General features: G+C 47.2%; 1 protein-coding gene across 1 annotated transcript in view; it reads right to left on the bottom strand.

Moving 5' to 3' along the window:
• Positions 1-16,033, bottom strand: part of CDH23 (cadherin related 23) — a 416,648-nt gene that overhangs the window by 36,031 nt on the left and 364,584 nt on the right. Inside the window, exons 37-39 of the mRNA XM_081189581.1 lie at positions 12,335-12,556; positions 12,085-12,204; positions 9,310-9,490 (exon numbers count right to left, since the gene is read on the bottom strand). Coding sequence (XP_081045707.1) covers positions 9,310-9,490; positions 12,085-12,204; positions 12,335-12,556 — 523 coding nt within the window. The remainder of the gene's footprint in view (positions 1-9,309; positions 9,491-12,084; positions 12,205-12,334; positions 12,557-16,033) is intronic.

The raw sequence follows: 16,033 nt of genomic DNA, 5'->3' as shown, positions 1-16,033 counted from the left end.
AAATACTGAACTCTATGCTACTTAAATCTGAGCAGTGGTAGAAAGTATACTCTCTCTCCTTGCACCCTGCACTGATGCCTGTATGCAACAAGCCACAATCTGTATAGGACTGTAGCCTCAGTCTCTCATCAGAATATAAGTACTGCCTTGATGAATCAGTGCAGTAGAATTTGCCAACATTTTGGGGCTTATGGGGGACATGGGGGACATTTGCCAGCAGGAGAAACTGTTGTGGACACCACACGCCACAAAATCATGCCCACACTGCAACCACATTCACTCTCCAATGAACAAACTGCATTCATTCAATTAGGCTTGAAAAAAGTGTTGTAACTGTTGTCAATCCTAATGGTGGTGTGGGCAGAGGTGATTTTCCTGGAGAGTCAGCTACAACCTCCAGGAACAGCACACAGACTCCAAGTAGGAGCCATTTATTGGCTAGAAGTGTGATTTCAGTGGGAGTAGGGATCTCGAGATGAGAGCCTAGGGATACCAGGAAAGACCTCTGTGGGGGCATGCCTGCCTGCAGGTGCCACGTTGGCAACCCATGATTTCTCCATAATTTTGTTTTCACCAACAGCTAGCTTCTGGCAGTTATGAGCAAAGCAAGGAGGTCGTTCTCTATTTAATTCCAGCACCTGATATTCAGAAGTATACTACCTTCTGGCACAGAGGTTTCATTTAGCTAATTTGCTAACAGCTGTTGATAAGACAATGAATTTATCTAATCCTTTCAAAAGTCACACATTCATTCTTTTGTCTTTCCTGGCCTATGATCAAATCACTTTGCTGTCTACCCAGAGTCCCACCACTAAATGAGAGAGAGAAAGACAAATGTCTCTTTATCTGATGATTTCTTCGCACCATTCATCAATTCCAAAATGCCGATCACGCTCCCAGCCACTTTCTTTTCCCTCCTAAACTAAAAAGTCACAAAATGCTGCTTTTCTTCCACACAGCACTCTGGAGCCAAATCCAGCAGGCCTCTGTGCTCTGGCAGTGAGTGCATGTGGCTGACAGAGTCTGCTTGTTTCTGCATTTGACCAAACAAGAACTGAAAATGAAAGCAGTCTTGAGCATGGTTTGTTTAGATGAAGTCCAAGCCAGTTTTCTCACAATTATTTCCTTTGCCTCGTCCTTTTTATTCTTACTATTCAAAGAATACTTTGAATGGCTTTGCTGTCAAAATACAGTGGTACCCCGCAAGACGAATGCCTCGCAAGACGGAAAACCCGCAAGACGAAAGGGTTTTCTGTTTTGGAGGCGCTTCGCAAGACGAATTTCCCTATGGGCTTGCATCGCAAGACGAAAGCCCATAGGGAAATGCTGGCGGTCGGGAGCAAAGACTTTCGCCCACAGCCGGCCTTCAGAAGAGGACCTCTTCTGAAGGCCGGCGGGGGGCAAAAGTCTTTGCTCCCCCCGCCTGCCTTCCCCCCACCTGCCCCGGGCGATCTTAAAATGCTGGCGGGCGGGAGCTAAGCGTTCGCTGCCGACCCCCAGCATTTTAAAATCTCCAAGGGACAGCAGAGAAGTCTCTGTCCCGGGGAGGTTTTAAAATCCTGGGGGTCAGGAGCGTTCGCTGCCGACCCCCAGCATTTTAAAACGCTGTTCCGAAGCGGGGGGCGGGAACATCTGCCCCAGCCACCCCACTTCGGAACGATGTTCCGAAGGGGGGAGGTGGGGCGGGAACATCTGCCCCATCCGCCCCACTTCGGAACGATGTTCCGAAGGGGGGAGGTGGGGCGGGAACAGCTGCCCCATCCGCCCCACTTCGGAACGATGTTCCGAAGGGGGGAGGGGGGGCGGGAACAGCTGCCCCAGCCGCCCCACTTCGGAACGATGTTCCGAAGGGGGGAGGTGGGGCGGGAACAGCTGCCCCAGCCGCCCCACTTCGGAACGATGTTCCGAAGGGGGGAGGTGGGGCGGGAACAGCTGCCCCAGCCGCCCCACTTAGGAACGATGTTCCGAAGGGGGGAGGGGGGGCGGGAACAGCTGCCCCATCCGCCCCACTTCGGAACGATGTTCCGAAGGGGGGAGGGGGGGCGGGAACAGCTGCCCCATGCGCCCCACTTCGGAACGATGTTCCGAAGTGGGGAGGTGGGGCGGGAACAGCTGCCCCAGCCGCCCCACTTCGGAACGATGTTCCGAAGGGGGGAGGGGGGGCGGGAACAGCTGCCCCAGCCGCCCCACTTCGGAACGATGTTCCGAAGGGGGGAGGGGGGGCGGGAACAGCTGCCCCAGCCGCCCCACTTCGGAACGATGTTCCGAAGGGGGGAGGGGGGGCGGGAACATCTGCCCCAGCCGCCCCACTTCGGAACGATGTTCCGAAGGGGGGAGGGGGGCGGGAACAGCTGCCCCATCCGCCCCACTTCGGAACGATGTTCCGAAGGGGGAGGGGGGCGGGAACAGCTGCCCCAGCCGCCCCACTTCGGAACGATGTTCCGAAGGGGGAGGGGGGCGGGAACAGCTGCCCCAGCCGCCCCACTTCGGAACGATGTTCCGAAGGGGGGAGGTGGGGCGGGAACATCTGCCCCAGCCGCCCCAATTCGGAACGATGTTCCGAAGGGGGGAGGTGGGGCGGGAACATCTGCCCCATCCGCCCCACTTCGGAACGATGTTCCGAAGGGGGGAGGGGGGCGGGAACAGCTGCCCCATCCGCCCCACTTCGGAACGATGTTCCGAAGGGGGGAGGTGGGGCGGGAACAGCTGCCCCAGCCGCCCCACTTAGGAACGATGTTCCGAAGGGGGAGGGGGGCGGGAACAGCTGCCCCAGCCGCCCCAATTCGGAACGATGTTCCGAAGGGGGGAGGTGGGGCGGGAACAGCTGCCCCAGCCGCCCCACGATGTTCCGAAGGGGGGAGGGGGGCGGGAACACCTTCTGAAGGCGGGCGGGGGGCGAAAGTCTTTGTCCCCCCTGCCTGCCTTCCCAGGGGCTTTTAAATCGCCCCGGACAGCGGAGAAGTCCTCCGCTGTCCGGGGCGATTTTAAAATGCCGCCCGCCAGCATTTTAAGATCCCCCGGACAGCGGAGAAGTCCTCCGCTGTCCCGGGGTTTTTTAAAATGCTGGGGGTGGGAAGAAAAGCCCTTGTCCCCCCCCCCCAGCCTTCAGAAGAGGTCCGGGGACAGACTGTCCCCGGACCTGGTCTGAAGTCGGTTTCCCTAGGAACGCATTAATTGATTTTCAATGCATTCCTATGGGAAACCGTGCATCGCAAGACGAAAAACCCGCAAGACGAAGAGAATTGCGGAACGAATTAATTTCGTCTTGCGAGGCACCACTGTATGTGCTTGCCATAATAGAGAGGCTACAAATATTTCATCTGGTATTCTTAAAATAATAATAATAATTAAGCCCTATTTGCACATAAATAGAAAGTCTGGGCTTATTTCTGCCAGAGACTTGTCTTTGGGCCAGACAAAATGAAATGTGGGAAATCCATCATCAGATATATTAAATTTTCCCCTTTGGGAAGGGAACAAAAAGCAGCCACACAGGGGGAGCGGATTGAATTGGGACTATAGCCCTGGGGAAGAGGGTGGGGCTTAACCCTTTCTCTACACTATTTCCCCCAATCTAAATCTTTCCCAACTGCTTTTTGCCTTGCTTGGAGAAAACATATCACCTCCTGGCAAGTAGAAGGGGAAGAAATGAAGGCAGTGAGAAATTTTACTTTCTTGGCTCCATGCTCACTGCAGATGGTGACAGCAGTCATGAAATTAAAAGACGCCTGCTTCTTGGGAGAAAAGCAATGACAAACCTAGACACCATCTTAAAAAGCAGAGACTTTTGGTACTTTTGAATTATGGTGCTGGAGGAGACTCTTGAGAGTCCCATGGCCTGCAAGAAGATCAAACTTATCCATTCTGAAGGAAATCAGCCCTGTGTGCTCACTGGAAGGACAGATCGTGAAGCTGAGGCTCCAATACTTTGGCCACCTCATGAGAAGAGAGGACTCCCTGGAAAAGACCCTGATGTTGGGAAAGATTGAGGGCACAAGGAGAAGGGGATGACAGAGGACGAGATGGTTGGACAGTGTTCTCGAAGCTACCAACATGAATTTGACGAAACTCCGGGAGGCAGCGGAAGACAGGAGTGCCTGGTGTGCTCTGGTCCATGGGGTCACGAAGAGTCGGACATGACTAAACGACTAAACAACAACAAATCCTGTTTTCCCTATGGAGGAAAACATGGGTCGAGGAAGCATCCAGAGCAGAAAAATGGCATGGATGGGAAGGGTTAATGCCCCTCTCCTCTCCTCCCCGCCCCCTCCAGCAGCCCTGCAGTTCTGGTCCAATAAAAATCAGGAGATCTGCTCACAGCCTAGTCTTCCATTTAGAAGACCCACAATCAATATGACGTCCCTTAATGTATTTCTATTTCCTCTTGGTTTGAATGTATCCGTGTGGAGCTTACTGTCTATTTGTTTGGTTTTAAGTTGCCTTGGATCGCCCTGGCCAAGATAAAGCGGCTGACAAATTGAATAAATGAAAATGAAACAAATAATCTTAGCTGAGTGTTCACACTTGTAAGCACAATTTGCATTTGGCTATCGTACACCTAGTTAGGGAACTTCCCTCCTAATCAAGATGTTTTATAGATGGTACTGTACTTAACAACTACCAAAATAGCTAAAATGTATAAGACAAAAACAAATCTGTGCTGGAGGTGTGGTAAAACAGAGGGGACACTTACACATGTTTGGTGGACCTGTGAAAAAATCAAAAGCTTCTGGAACACAGTATATGATGAGCTTAAAAAAAATGTTTAAGTATAACTTTATGAAAAACACAGAAGCTTTTCTACTAAGGATAATGGACACAGGTATAGCAAGAGAAGATCAGAAAATATTCCTCTATGCCACAGGAGCTGCAAGGATCTTAATTGCTAAAAACTGGAAAAAAGAAACTGTGCCAACAAAAAAGGAATGGCAAGACCAACTGTTAGAGTATATTGAACTGGCTAGATTAACAGAGGCAATTAGAGATCACACTAAACAAGAGTTTCAAAAAGCATGGGGAAAATGCAGAGAATACTTTAAAAAACAGTGCCCTAAAAATACATACCTGGACTTGTTTCGATTAATGCCTGCAGGAGACTTTGTGGATATTTAAGTTATAATCAGAAAAATCTTAATAATTCTTCATAAAGGAAACTGTTTATAAGAAGTAAATAAGGAGGCCAGATACAGGATAAAGGAAGTCTTTTATTTGGTTGTTTGTATTGTTGTATGTTATGCTCACTGCATGTTTTGTTCACGTTTAATGAGGGTGGATTTGTGTACTGGGGGTGTGTGTTGTGTTATGTTGTAAATAAAAATCCAGTAAAATTAAGTTGCCTTGGGTTGCCCAGGCCAAGATAAGGCGGCTGACAAATTGAATAAATGGAAATGAAACAATAATCTTAGCTGAGTGTTCACACTTGTAAGCGCAATTTGCATTTGGCTATCGTACTACCTAGTTAGGGAACTTCCCTCCTCTCCTCAGGCCTACTAATGTCCCAGTGTTGCAAAACCTTTCTGCTTTTAGCTTTCTTGCTAGGGGCCATGAATAAACCAGTTGAGAACTGAAGACGATTAATTAAAATCCAGCTGAATTGTATTATGTTCTAATGGGACTTTTTATTCTTTTTGTTATTGGCACACAAAATTAAACATGGGTTTTTTTTTCTTTCAGCAAGAGGCCCACAACGCACTAGGAAGCCTGAGGATGTTGGCTAAGACGGACTCTTTCAGAAGACAACCCTTCCTCAAATCCACTCACGGTGATTGTTATGTATTGAAGTTCTCACCCTGGCCAACAGGAGTATTGTGTATGTAGTTTTCACGTAGTTTTCACTCAGGTCCACGTCAGTTATTTTAGGCGGGAAAACCTGGGTTGTTGTTGCTACAATGTTGACAGCCGGCTGTCTATAAAAGCAGGCCGGCTGAGCTGTTTGCTGTTCAGTTCTGTGACAGCTTACAAATAAAGAGCTGCTCTGGAAGAATCGCTGTGTCGTCTGCTATGTCTACCCACAACTTAACAGTGATGCTTGAAAATCACGGTTCCTTTCCCTAACTTGAAAATAGGTAGATTCTATCCAAGAGTCAATGCTACAGAGACCCTAAAAGTGAATGAAATACATTCCCTGCCCTCTATCAGCATACAGTTGTCCCTTGGAAGTCGAACGGAATCCGTTCTGGAAGTCCATTTGACTTCCAAAACATTCAGGAACCAAAGCGTGGAAGCTCCTGCAGCCAATTGGAAACCCTGTCAGATGTTTGACTTCCAAAAGAACGTTTGGAAACTGCAACACTCACTTCCGGGTTTCGATCATTTGGGAGCCGATTTGTTCGGGAGCCAAGGCGTTTGAGATCCAAGGTACGACTGTACAAGAATTTGCTGATATGTTGGTTATGTTGACATACAGTGTATTTAATTAGACCTGATTAATAATGAAGTTTTATACGTGTACATTACTCACAAGTGGGCCATACATAAAACAGTGGGGCTTGCTACCAGGTACCTCGGGTTACAGACGCTTCGAGCTGCGCGATTTCGGGTTGCGCACCGCACCGAACCCAGAAGTACCAGAACGGTTACTTCTGGGTTTCGGCGCTTGTGCATGCACAGAAGCGCCGAGTCGTGACCCGCGCGTGCACAGAAGCGCAGGTCGCAGATGTTGTGGGTTGCGAACGTGCCTCCCACATGGATCACGTTCGCAACCTGAGCGTCCACTGTATAGGGCTATAATCCTAAACATTCCTATCTGATGGTGCCCCTCCCCCGCAATGAAGACAGTGGAGCTTGTTTCCAAGTAAATATGCTGCATGATTAAGAGATCTACATCCAGCTTTTAAGCTTAAGAGGTTTCAAGCAGACTTCTGTGACTCTGTAGAGCAGACTGCAAAGCGGTATTCAGTCCCTTCCTAGGCAAGCTTCATAGTCCTTCTAGCACTTTTTTTTTGGGGGGGGGGGTTGTTTGTGGCATGAACTTGCAAAACCTCAAGGATCTTCTAGCCGGGCAAGTACAACAGGTTTGCAATGTTTCCTCTCATGGCGGATGCTGCCTGTAACAGGATTTCCTGATGTAGACACTCGGCTTCTCAGAAAGAGGCCTCTTGAAGGGATAGTTTTGAAATGTCCCATTAACTATCCTAAGGCGATTCTTTCCACACGCCTTTCCTCCCTTTCTCTTCCACGGAGAAGTTTGTGTACTCTGAAATAATCTGCCTCATATTCAGATTGTGTGTACGACACTGCAGAGATTCCAAAGTGTCTTACACAAAGGCTGTCATTGCCCAACTTTATGCAAAATCTGCTTGGTTTGCAGTAAAAACACACCAACACACAGTATTTCTCAAGGAGCTACAGCGTAGATTGTGGCTCTTATACATGACTTCACAAACCAGTGGTGGAATCACATTGCACGGCAGAGTACACAGCAGCGTGTACACAGCCAAGACAGTGCCTGCCCCGAGGTCACTCAGTGAGCTTCTTGGGGATTTATTTGAACTCTGGTGTCTCTGTTTTTAGTCTATGGGTTGCTGGTCTTTTGAAAATTGTAAGTGCACTGGCAAGCCAGATAAGCTGTTGTGAACACACAGGCTGCAACAAACACACACACATTCCCCTCTATCCCCCATTAGGCTTGGAAGAAAGTGCTTTCACTTTCTCTCCCAAACCTAATGGGAAGAGGGATGTGATATTCCTGGAGGGTGCAACTGAGGAAAGCAAGAATTAACCTTCCCTCCCCAGCTGGAATCTTCTCCTAGCAATAAGGAAGATTAAACTAAGGCTTTTACTGGCTTTTTCCAAGCCTAATTTCAGTGGGAGGAGAGTCTGTGGGCAGCAAGGAAGGCCTCTGCAGATGCCAGGTTTGCAACCAGTCTCCCAGCCCAACACTCTGACCACTAAACCACAGTGCCACTGACCACTGTACCAAGGAACCAAATGTGAAAAAGCAGCACTGGAAACGTAAGCTACTCATAACAATGTTATCGTTGCAGTAATTACTATTACTCATCACCAGGGCTGGCCCAAGACATTTCACTGCCTGAGGCAAGGGACAAGATGAAACCTTTCCCCACCACTGTTCTGCATACAGAAACCCATGGAGCTGGAAGTGGGATCTTGCTTCAGTGCTGGCAATGGAGCAACATCCTCCATCTGACCTGAGGGCAGCAGGCTAGCTTAGGAAGTGAAGGGCAAGGTGCACGGCATATATAGCATGAACCCCCAACACCTCTCCCCTGCTATTTCACCACTCCACCCAGCACCTACTTGCGGCCTGCTCAGGCAAAGGCTGCAGTGGTGCATCCCATGAACAGGGCCACACGTGCACATTCAGGGAGTAGCTGCACCTGAGAGCTTGCTCTGTCAGGGACCTTCCTCAGCACTTTTCTTTGCGATATACAGTGGTACCTTGGGTTACATTCGCTTCAGGTTACATACGGTTCAGGTTACAGACTCCGCTAACCCAGAAATAGTACCTCGGGTTAAGAACTTTGCTTCAGGATGAGAACAGAAATCATGCTCCGGCGGCGCAGCGGCAGCAGGAGGCCCCATTAGCTAAAGTGGTGCTTCAGGTTAAGAACAGTTTCAGGTTCAGAACGGACCTCCGGAACGAATTAAGTACGTAACCAGAGGTACCACTGTATGGAGATAATGTGGCTGCTGACTAGGCAACACAGCCAGCCCAGGTCAGCGGCAAAGCAAAAATAATTGCTGCTGGCTCAAGAGAACAGGAAGAATTGGGAGCCTTAGGAGAGGGGAGGGAGGCCAGAAGGGAGGGAGCCAAGGGAGGCCAGAAGAAATGGCTAAGGGTCATCCACTCCTACCCCCCGTAAACCTGAGGCAGCTGCCACCATCTGTCTAAGGGTAGGACCCGCTCATCATTTCCAGAGTGTTTCTGATGCGCAATGTGCTTTGTAATTCCTCCACATAAAACTCTCTGAGATAAGCCACAAGGACACCCACTCTACATATTTTTGTTTCACTGAAGCAGATGGACAGCGACTTGCCTGAGTCTACCCAGTGAATTAGTGGCAGGAATAGAATTAGACCAGAGTTATCCGGGGTTGAAACAGAGAACTCATTCAGTTGGTTCTTTTTAGCTTTTACTTGTGACTTAGACACTGACCTTATTCCACACATATGGAAACTAAGTCTTAGTAAGAATTGCTATTTGCACAAGGAAGCAGTGGCCCGGGCAGAAACAGAATGCTGACTCCTGAGATGATTTCTGCACACATGCATGATTTAACTGCATTTTCTGGATGGGCTGAGAACTGCAAACTCAAGCGTTCCGGTTCTATTTCTTTCTCCACTTACCAAGGGGATCCCCTGCTATGATGCTGTACTCCACTTGTCCATTGGGTCCCGAGTCTCCATCGTGGGCAAGGAAAGTCCACACCCTTGGGCCTGGCTGGCCTTCTGTGATGTCAAAGGGCCCTTCGTAGGAATGTGGGAACGTTGGTTGATTATCATTGATATCGTTCAAATTCACTAACACCTGAAGACAAAAAAACACACAGAATAGTTTGCAAACGCAGCCAAAACAATGAGTAAAAGCTATAAAGCCTGTTATCGAGTATCTGCAGCCATCTTGTACGCAACTGCCAGTATAGTACTGCTAGTTTTATTTATTCATTTCACTTATCTCAATTTCCCCCACTGTATTTCTTTATTTGCAGTAACAGACACAAGCATTCTCAATAACCTTCATACAGAAATTAACGGCATCCAATGACATCCATCTCTGACTTAAAGGGATTTTGCACAGAGTGGCAAAGAAAAGAACATTTGAAACCCAACATTCCAGTCTAATTGCAAAGCTGTGTTTCTTGACAAGTTAAATTTGTGTGAGGATTTGCCAGGTCGAACCCTGATCGGGCCCAGGTCAGATGCAAGCACATCCTGGGAACTCTGTGAAATGGGCTGTTTGGTATTTATTACGCTGCTGCAGCTGTAATCAGTTTATTCTAGGAAGCAACCATGGAGAACAAGGTAGGGCTTAATGAGTGCCTGGAATCAACTGTGGAAACTGTTCTGGAGGGCAGGCTTCATTCTTAAGCACATGATTAAACTTAAGCGATGAAGAATGGGCAATAGAGCCGTTCAACATGGAGTAACCGCACCCATCTCCACACCCTGATTAGAAAGAACGGTGCTTGCAAGTCAGAGGACGTGTTATCCTGATAAGACGTAATTTTCAGCTGCTTTTATGGCAGTTATAAACTAACCAGTGGATCATGGAAGAACCCGCATAGTTGCACAGTCCTGTTATGAAAGCCATTACTAGGCGGTGCACTTAGATTCTAGCCCTCAAGATTTTTGGAAAATACTTGAAAATATGACTGCAGTTGCAGGAACTCTTCAGTGTGGGCAAGCAATTTCCACTCAAACTCCGAAGCTGCCCTTGTGACTTATTAATCTAGTCTATGCAGAGTCCAAGATAAGCCCTGCCTGTCTACACCCACACTGTGAAGTGGCACAGGGTTGTAGAAGCCTGCAATTGTGGAGTTGAACAGCAACTGGCACAACAGTGTCTCCTCCAACGTGATGCCTGCTCTGTTGCATCTGCAGCATGGAAGCTCCTTTAATCCACTCCTTGTGACAGCAGTTGCTGCAAGGTGGAGGGGTTGCATGCAATGGTTCACCACGTGTAGGTTTTAGCACACTGCTGCGAAGCTTTCTTTTTGGACGTTTGCTGTGCTACGGTGCATGCACCATGTGGTTTCTCATGCGGGTCACTGCACATTGTGAGCCAGTGTGGTGTAGTGGTTAAGAGTGGTAGACTCGTAATCTGGTGAACTGGGTTCGCTTCCCCGCTCCTCCTCATGCACCTTGGGCTAGTCACACTTCTCTGAAGTCTCTCAGCCTCACTCACCTCACAGAGTGTTTGTTGTGGGGGAGGAAGGGAAAGGAGAATCTTAGCCGCTTTGAGACTACTTAGGGTAGTGATAAAGTGGGATATCAAATCCAAACTACTACACGGACAGGTGCCGCACAGAACAATCTATAATGATATCTTTGTGTTGGCCATAATACAGAAACTGATCCCGTATGTACATTGCAGCAAAAAAAACGGAGCTAGGTAGCACTTCTCATTAATATAAGAGTGAGGAGATTCAAAGCAGAGAAGAAAAAAAGGAAGGACCTCTCACATGGCCTTCCTTGAACAAGGAAGCAAAACAGCCTTCAGGAAACTGCAGGTGGAAAGTGCAAGCAAAGAGTGAGCTACACAAGTCTAGAGTCGAAAGGTAACTCAAAGGTCACCTTGTTCTGCCACAGCAGCAGTATTCCTCTATTTGTTTCCCTTTCCTTTCCTTTTTTGCATGAGAAGCAAGGATGTTCAGTGTATAATGGTTTTTGTTACCTATTGTCACAACATAATATTAATATATATTTTAAAACCCTCTAATGATGGAGAGGCTCCACCATCAGCTTTCAAGGACATCTGCTTCCATTGCTGAAGTTCTTCTTAATGTTGAGTTGAACATCCCTTTCCTGTAATTTGAACCTGTTGATTGGGGTCCCACCCCCTTGGAGCAACAGAAAACCTATTGGTTCCATCATCCATGTGACAACCCTTCAAATATTTGAGGACGGCCAATCCTGTCACCTTTTAATCATCTGTTCTCCAAGCTAAACATATGTCTCTTTACACTTTTCTCATAGGGTCTCCAGATCCCTCACCATCTGTGTTGCCCCCCTATGGGCCACCGTCAACATCTTTCTTAAAGTGCCCAGCAGTGATTTTCCCTCTTTGCCAAATACTGGAGACAAGTGAGAGAGAAGTATGTTCTTCCCAAGGAAACTATCCATGGAATTTCCTCCTGTTGAGAACCATGGATATAGTTGCTCCTTTTAAACGGTTTCTATAACGCAACTGCAATTGAATTGCAGAACATGCAAGAATGCAAAAAAGGAGAGAGCAAGAAGTTTGCTTTGCACACTTCACAGAATGGGAGATCATTAATCTCATTAGCTGTTGCATGTTATGGAGGTTTAGCTTCTGGAAGTGCAAGCAGCATCTGGAAGTGCTTTCGGAGGGCTGCTCGTTATCCCCGTGTTTCATCCTCTTTTCCCGGAAGAGATACGTACCGTTGTGGTGGATGTGAGACGACGTGAAGGGATCGGACACTGGTCTGTGGCAGTGACAATCAGTGTGTAACGCCCGTGGCTGATTTCATAATCCAACTCCTTCATTGTGCTGATTTGTCCCTAAAATGAGAGGCCAAAACAAAAGGGAAACATTAGCTTTCGGCAATAAGGGCATATGCTCATGGAATGTTGGGTAACAGGGCTCAATACCTTTGTGCAAAGTGAAACAGCAATGTGAAAGTGTACTAACCGTAGTGCTGTTTATGTGAAAAGTGCCCATGATGTTCCCCTCTGTGATGGCATATGTAACTGTGCCGTTTGGCCCTTCGTCAAGGTCCACCGCATTGATGGTGATAAGGATTGCGTTAAGTGTGCCGGGGCCCTCATCCAGTGTGACTTCATACTGCTGCTGCCGAAATACTGGAGCATTGTCATTCTCATCCAGGACGGTGACATAGACCGTGGTAGTAGCCTGTGAGCAAATACTGACACATTCAGAATCATGCAAGGATAATAATAAAAATAAAATAAAGTGTCTAGATGCGAGCCATGCACTTAAGCCTACACACACATTTCCACATGCTTCCAGAGGTTAACAAATACATCCACCTTTAAGGTTATGTCATTGTTAACAGTCAGGGTGGCTGTCTGGAGGAGGTCAGCAATAACTCACAGGGTGTTAGTGAAGTTAACGCTTTATTCAAAGAAACAAAACAGCTCAGGCAGAGTGAGCAAAACAACTCTTCCAAGCAGATCTTGCCCCAATGAGGACTGAAGGTCCCCACCTTTCCAACAGCTCTCCAAGTCTCCTCCTCCCCTGGTTCCTTCCCAAACACTCTAAGGCTCCTTCATCTTGTCTATCTTTGCTCTACCCTCTTCATACCTCTTCAGGTTCTGGCAGACCAGGGCGAAGTGGAGCTGGTCACCGCAGGAGGGGAAGACCTCCTCACCAGCCTGACTCACTGCCGCCTCTTCATGCCCCCTCGTCTCCAGCCTCCTCTTCTGCCTCTGATTCTGGACTTCTTTTTGCGACAGACTCTTCCTGCTTACTAAATCCTGCTACCTCTTCAGCTTCTCACACTTCCTCCCAGTCTGCTCCCTCTTCTCCCTCTAACCACTCGTTGATGTCCCACCCACCCCCTGGTTCTGAGCCTTCTTCCCATGGGGGTTCCCCAGCTGGTGTCTCCCACCATTCCTCTGCATCCAGCCAGTCCATGACATCAACTGATGTTATCCAGGAGGCACAGCCACAGAAGGGATTAAATAAGACATTTGATCAAGTGTACTAAGCAAGCAAGCAACACAAGCAATAGGCAACATTATTTTGACAGTGCCTCTGAGAGACACTGAGGGGGCTTCCAGACAACCTGTTTAACAAGCATTATTGATGTTATCCAGGAGGCATGGCGAAAGGTATCACGGTATACAAATGAATGCATTGTGGTATATTAAAATAGGACAGAACAATGGACCAGAATTTAATGAAACAACCTAGTGTAATGTGTGAATAAATCCTGCAGTACAAAAAGGTCTGTTAACCCTTCCCAGTTGTCACAGGAGCCATGCAAAATGCTCTCAGCAAACTAGAGAATGTTCAACTAATTCCACAACAGACTTCTAAAATAAAAAACTATTAACTCTCTTTTTTTCCCCTTTGTAAATTTTGGGTCCACTCTGAAGGACTTGGACGAAATATATCCATTTGGGTTTGCCATTCTTAAACAGAGGAGGGCAAACTTTGTCAATCTGGCCTACATCTTGTGTTTCAAAAACTGCATCCCCCCCCCCATTTTGAAATCAAATATGAATCCCATGGGATTTGAGAGGAAGAAAGGAAAATGCTTAAGAAAGGAAGAACAGGTTGCTGGATCAGGCCAGCATCCTATTCTCACTGTGGTCAAACCAGATGCCTGTGGGAAGCCCATAAGAAGTACCTGCAGCATTCTCCCCTCCTGAGATTTCCAGCAACTGGTATTCATATGCATTCTCTCTGGGATGAGGTAGAAGCAAGCCAGTGTTAGCCTCATCTCCCATGAGTTGCCTCATCCTCTCTTGAAGCCATCCAAGTTGGTGGCCACCCCACCTCTCTATTCCTGAATTAAAACTGTATGCACCTCAAGGTCAAAAGCCAAATCTAATAAACCAAGAGGATTTAGGAAAACTCTGGCACAGAGCCTTGCTGTGCACTTACTCCACAGCCAGCAAGTAAGGATATACCTTCTGGACATACTGCCCACCTTGAAATACATGTGGTCAGGGAGTTTGGCTTTCCCTGTTATGGGGCAAGCTGCTTTGCAGAAGAATGCTATTTCTTATTTATGGAGAGAAGTACAGCCAAAAAGTTCTCCATGAAAAAAGAAGACTTGGGGACAAACCACATGTCATGAAGGAAATCGAAGAATGGCCATGCAATTCTAACAATAAGACCTATTGAATTCACTAGGGATTAGTCCCAGGTAAGCAGAGTTAGGATTGCAGCCTAACACTCCCAATGTTTACTTTTTTTTTTTAAACAAGTGTAAGGAACGCTGAATTTGATCAGAGCAGCTGTGCATGGGAAGGGAATGTTTAACTTGTCCCCAATCCAAATGCGCCCTCCCCCCAGCTGCTGTGGTAAAAAATTAATAATACATGGACCAAGTATTTATCATTGTCCCTTGTGGGGCTAATAGCAGCTTGGAGAGAAGATTTAGATCAGAGGAAGTGTTAAGCACCTTCAGCGCTGCTGCTCTTAACAAATTCAAACTGAATACCCTGACAAGACGTCATTAATGGAACATGAGCTCCCTTTCAGGCTAGATTTCAGAAACTGTTTCAGCAGGATGGTCTGCTCATGCAAATCAACTCCCTTTTCCTCCTTTCTTATCAGAAGCAAGGGCTGATTCAATACATCAAAGGTTTGCTGCATTCTTCAAATTGTACCTGTCTGTTGAGTAGATTGAAAAAGTGGCCTCAAAGCCTACTGTAAGCAGCACTGCCTTTCAGATAAGACCAACCAGCCCAATCAGTTTAATTGGCCACACAATGTTTCTGCAACATCTCCTAGACAAAGCTCCAGGAAATCATGTAACAACATGGTACACAGCAGAGCAATTATGCAACATCTTGTGGTTGAAGCGCTCTCTGATCACGCAAAAGACATCTTTGCTAAGTGCCTCTTGCAACTTTCCCTGCTTGGTTTTCACGTGTGAGCATGACATCTCCTTTCCCTTTGTACTCTTTTTGATCTTTCTTCTCTTGTCTTCAAAGCCGCACCATCTCAACTTACTATTTTATCTGGTTACTTTAAAATTGCTATGTCAGAATCAAAGAGCATCTTTTAAAAGCACAGTTGAGAGAAAGGGAGAGAGAGAGAGAAAGCCAAGCACTGCATAAACCATCGGAGCTTAAGCTGATTAACATATCCACTTGACTCACAAGTCAAATAAAATAAATACCACGTGTCTCCTAAGATCACTTCCTCACCACCACACAAGCACACACACTTGTGCACAACTTGTGTAGTAATAAGGAAATCTACTTTCAGCTCCAAAAGTACCAGATGCCGAGAGAAAAAGCACTGGGATGATAGACAAGCACCTGGCGATTTTTTCAAGTATTGGTTTCAAATGTTTGATGCAACACTGCCTTTTAACAAGTCCATCTAGCCTCAATATTCCCTACTCTGGCTGGCAGGGGCTTTCTGGTCTACTTCATTCCTGCCCAAGAGCCAATAACTGGAAGTGGTGGTGGCTTGAATACTGAGGCAGCATCTGTCCAGGTGTGTTCTACCTCTGAGCTACACCGTCTTTCTACATTGTTAACTTTCAATCCCTCCCCCTGCCCTAAGGCTTCCCCACCAGCCCCAATTCTAGCAAGAGGCAGTGTGCTCAACTGCAAATTCTCTGGTACCCTAAGAGCAAAACCCGTTTGCATCAAACAACTCTTTGCAACCTACTTTTCTTCTGAA

This window comes from Podarcis bocagei (assembly GCF_964188305.1).
Source record: "Podarcis bocagei genome assembly, chromosome: 4".
Lineage (NCBI taxonomy): Eukaryota > Metazoa > Chordata > Lepidosauria > Squamata > Lacertidae > Podarcis > Podarcis bocagei.
The sequence above is the reverse complement of the archived record's forward strand: the minus strand, read 5'-3'. Positions and strand labels throughout refer to the sequence as shown.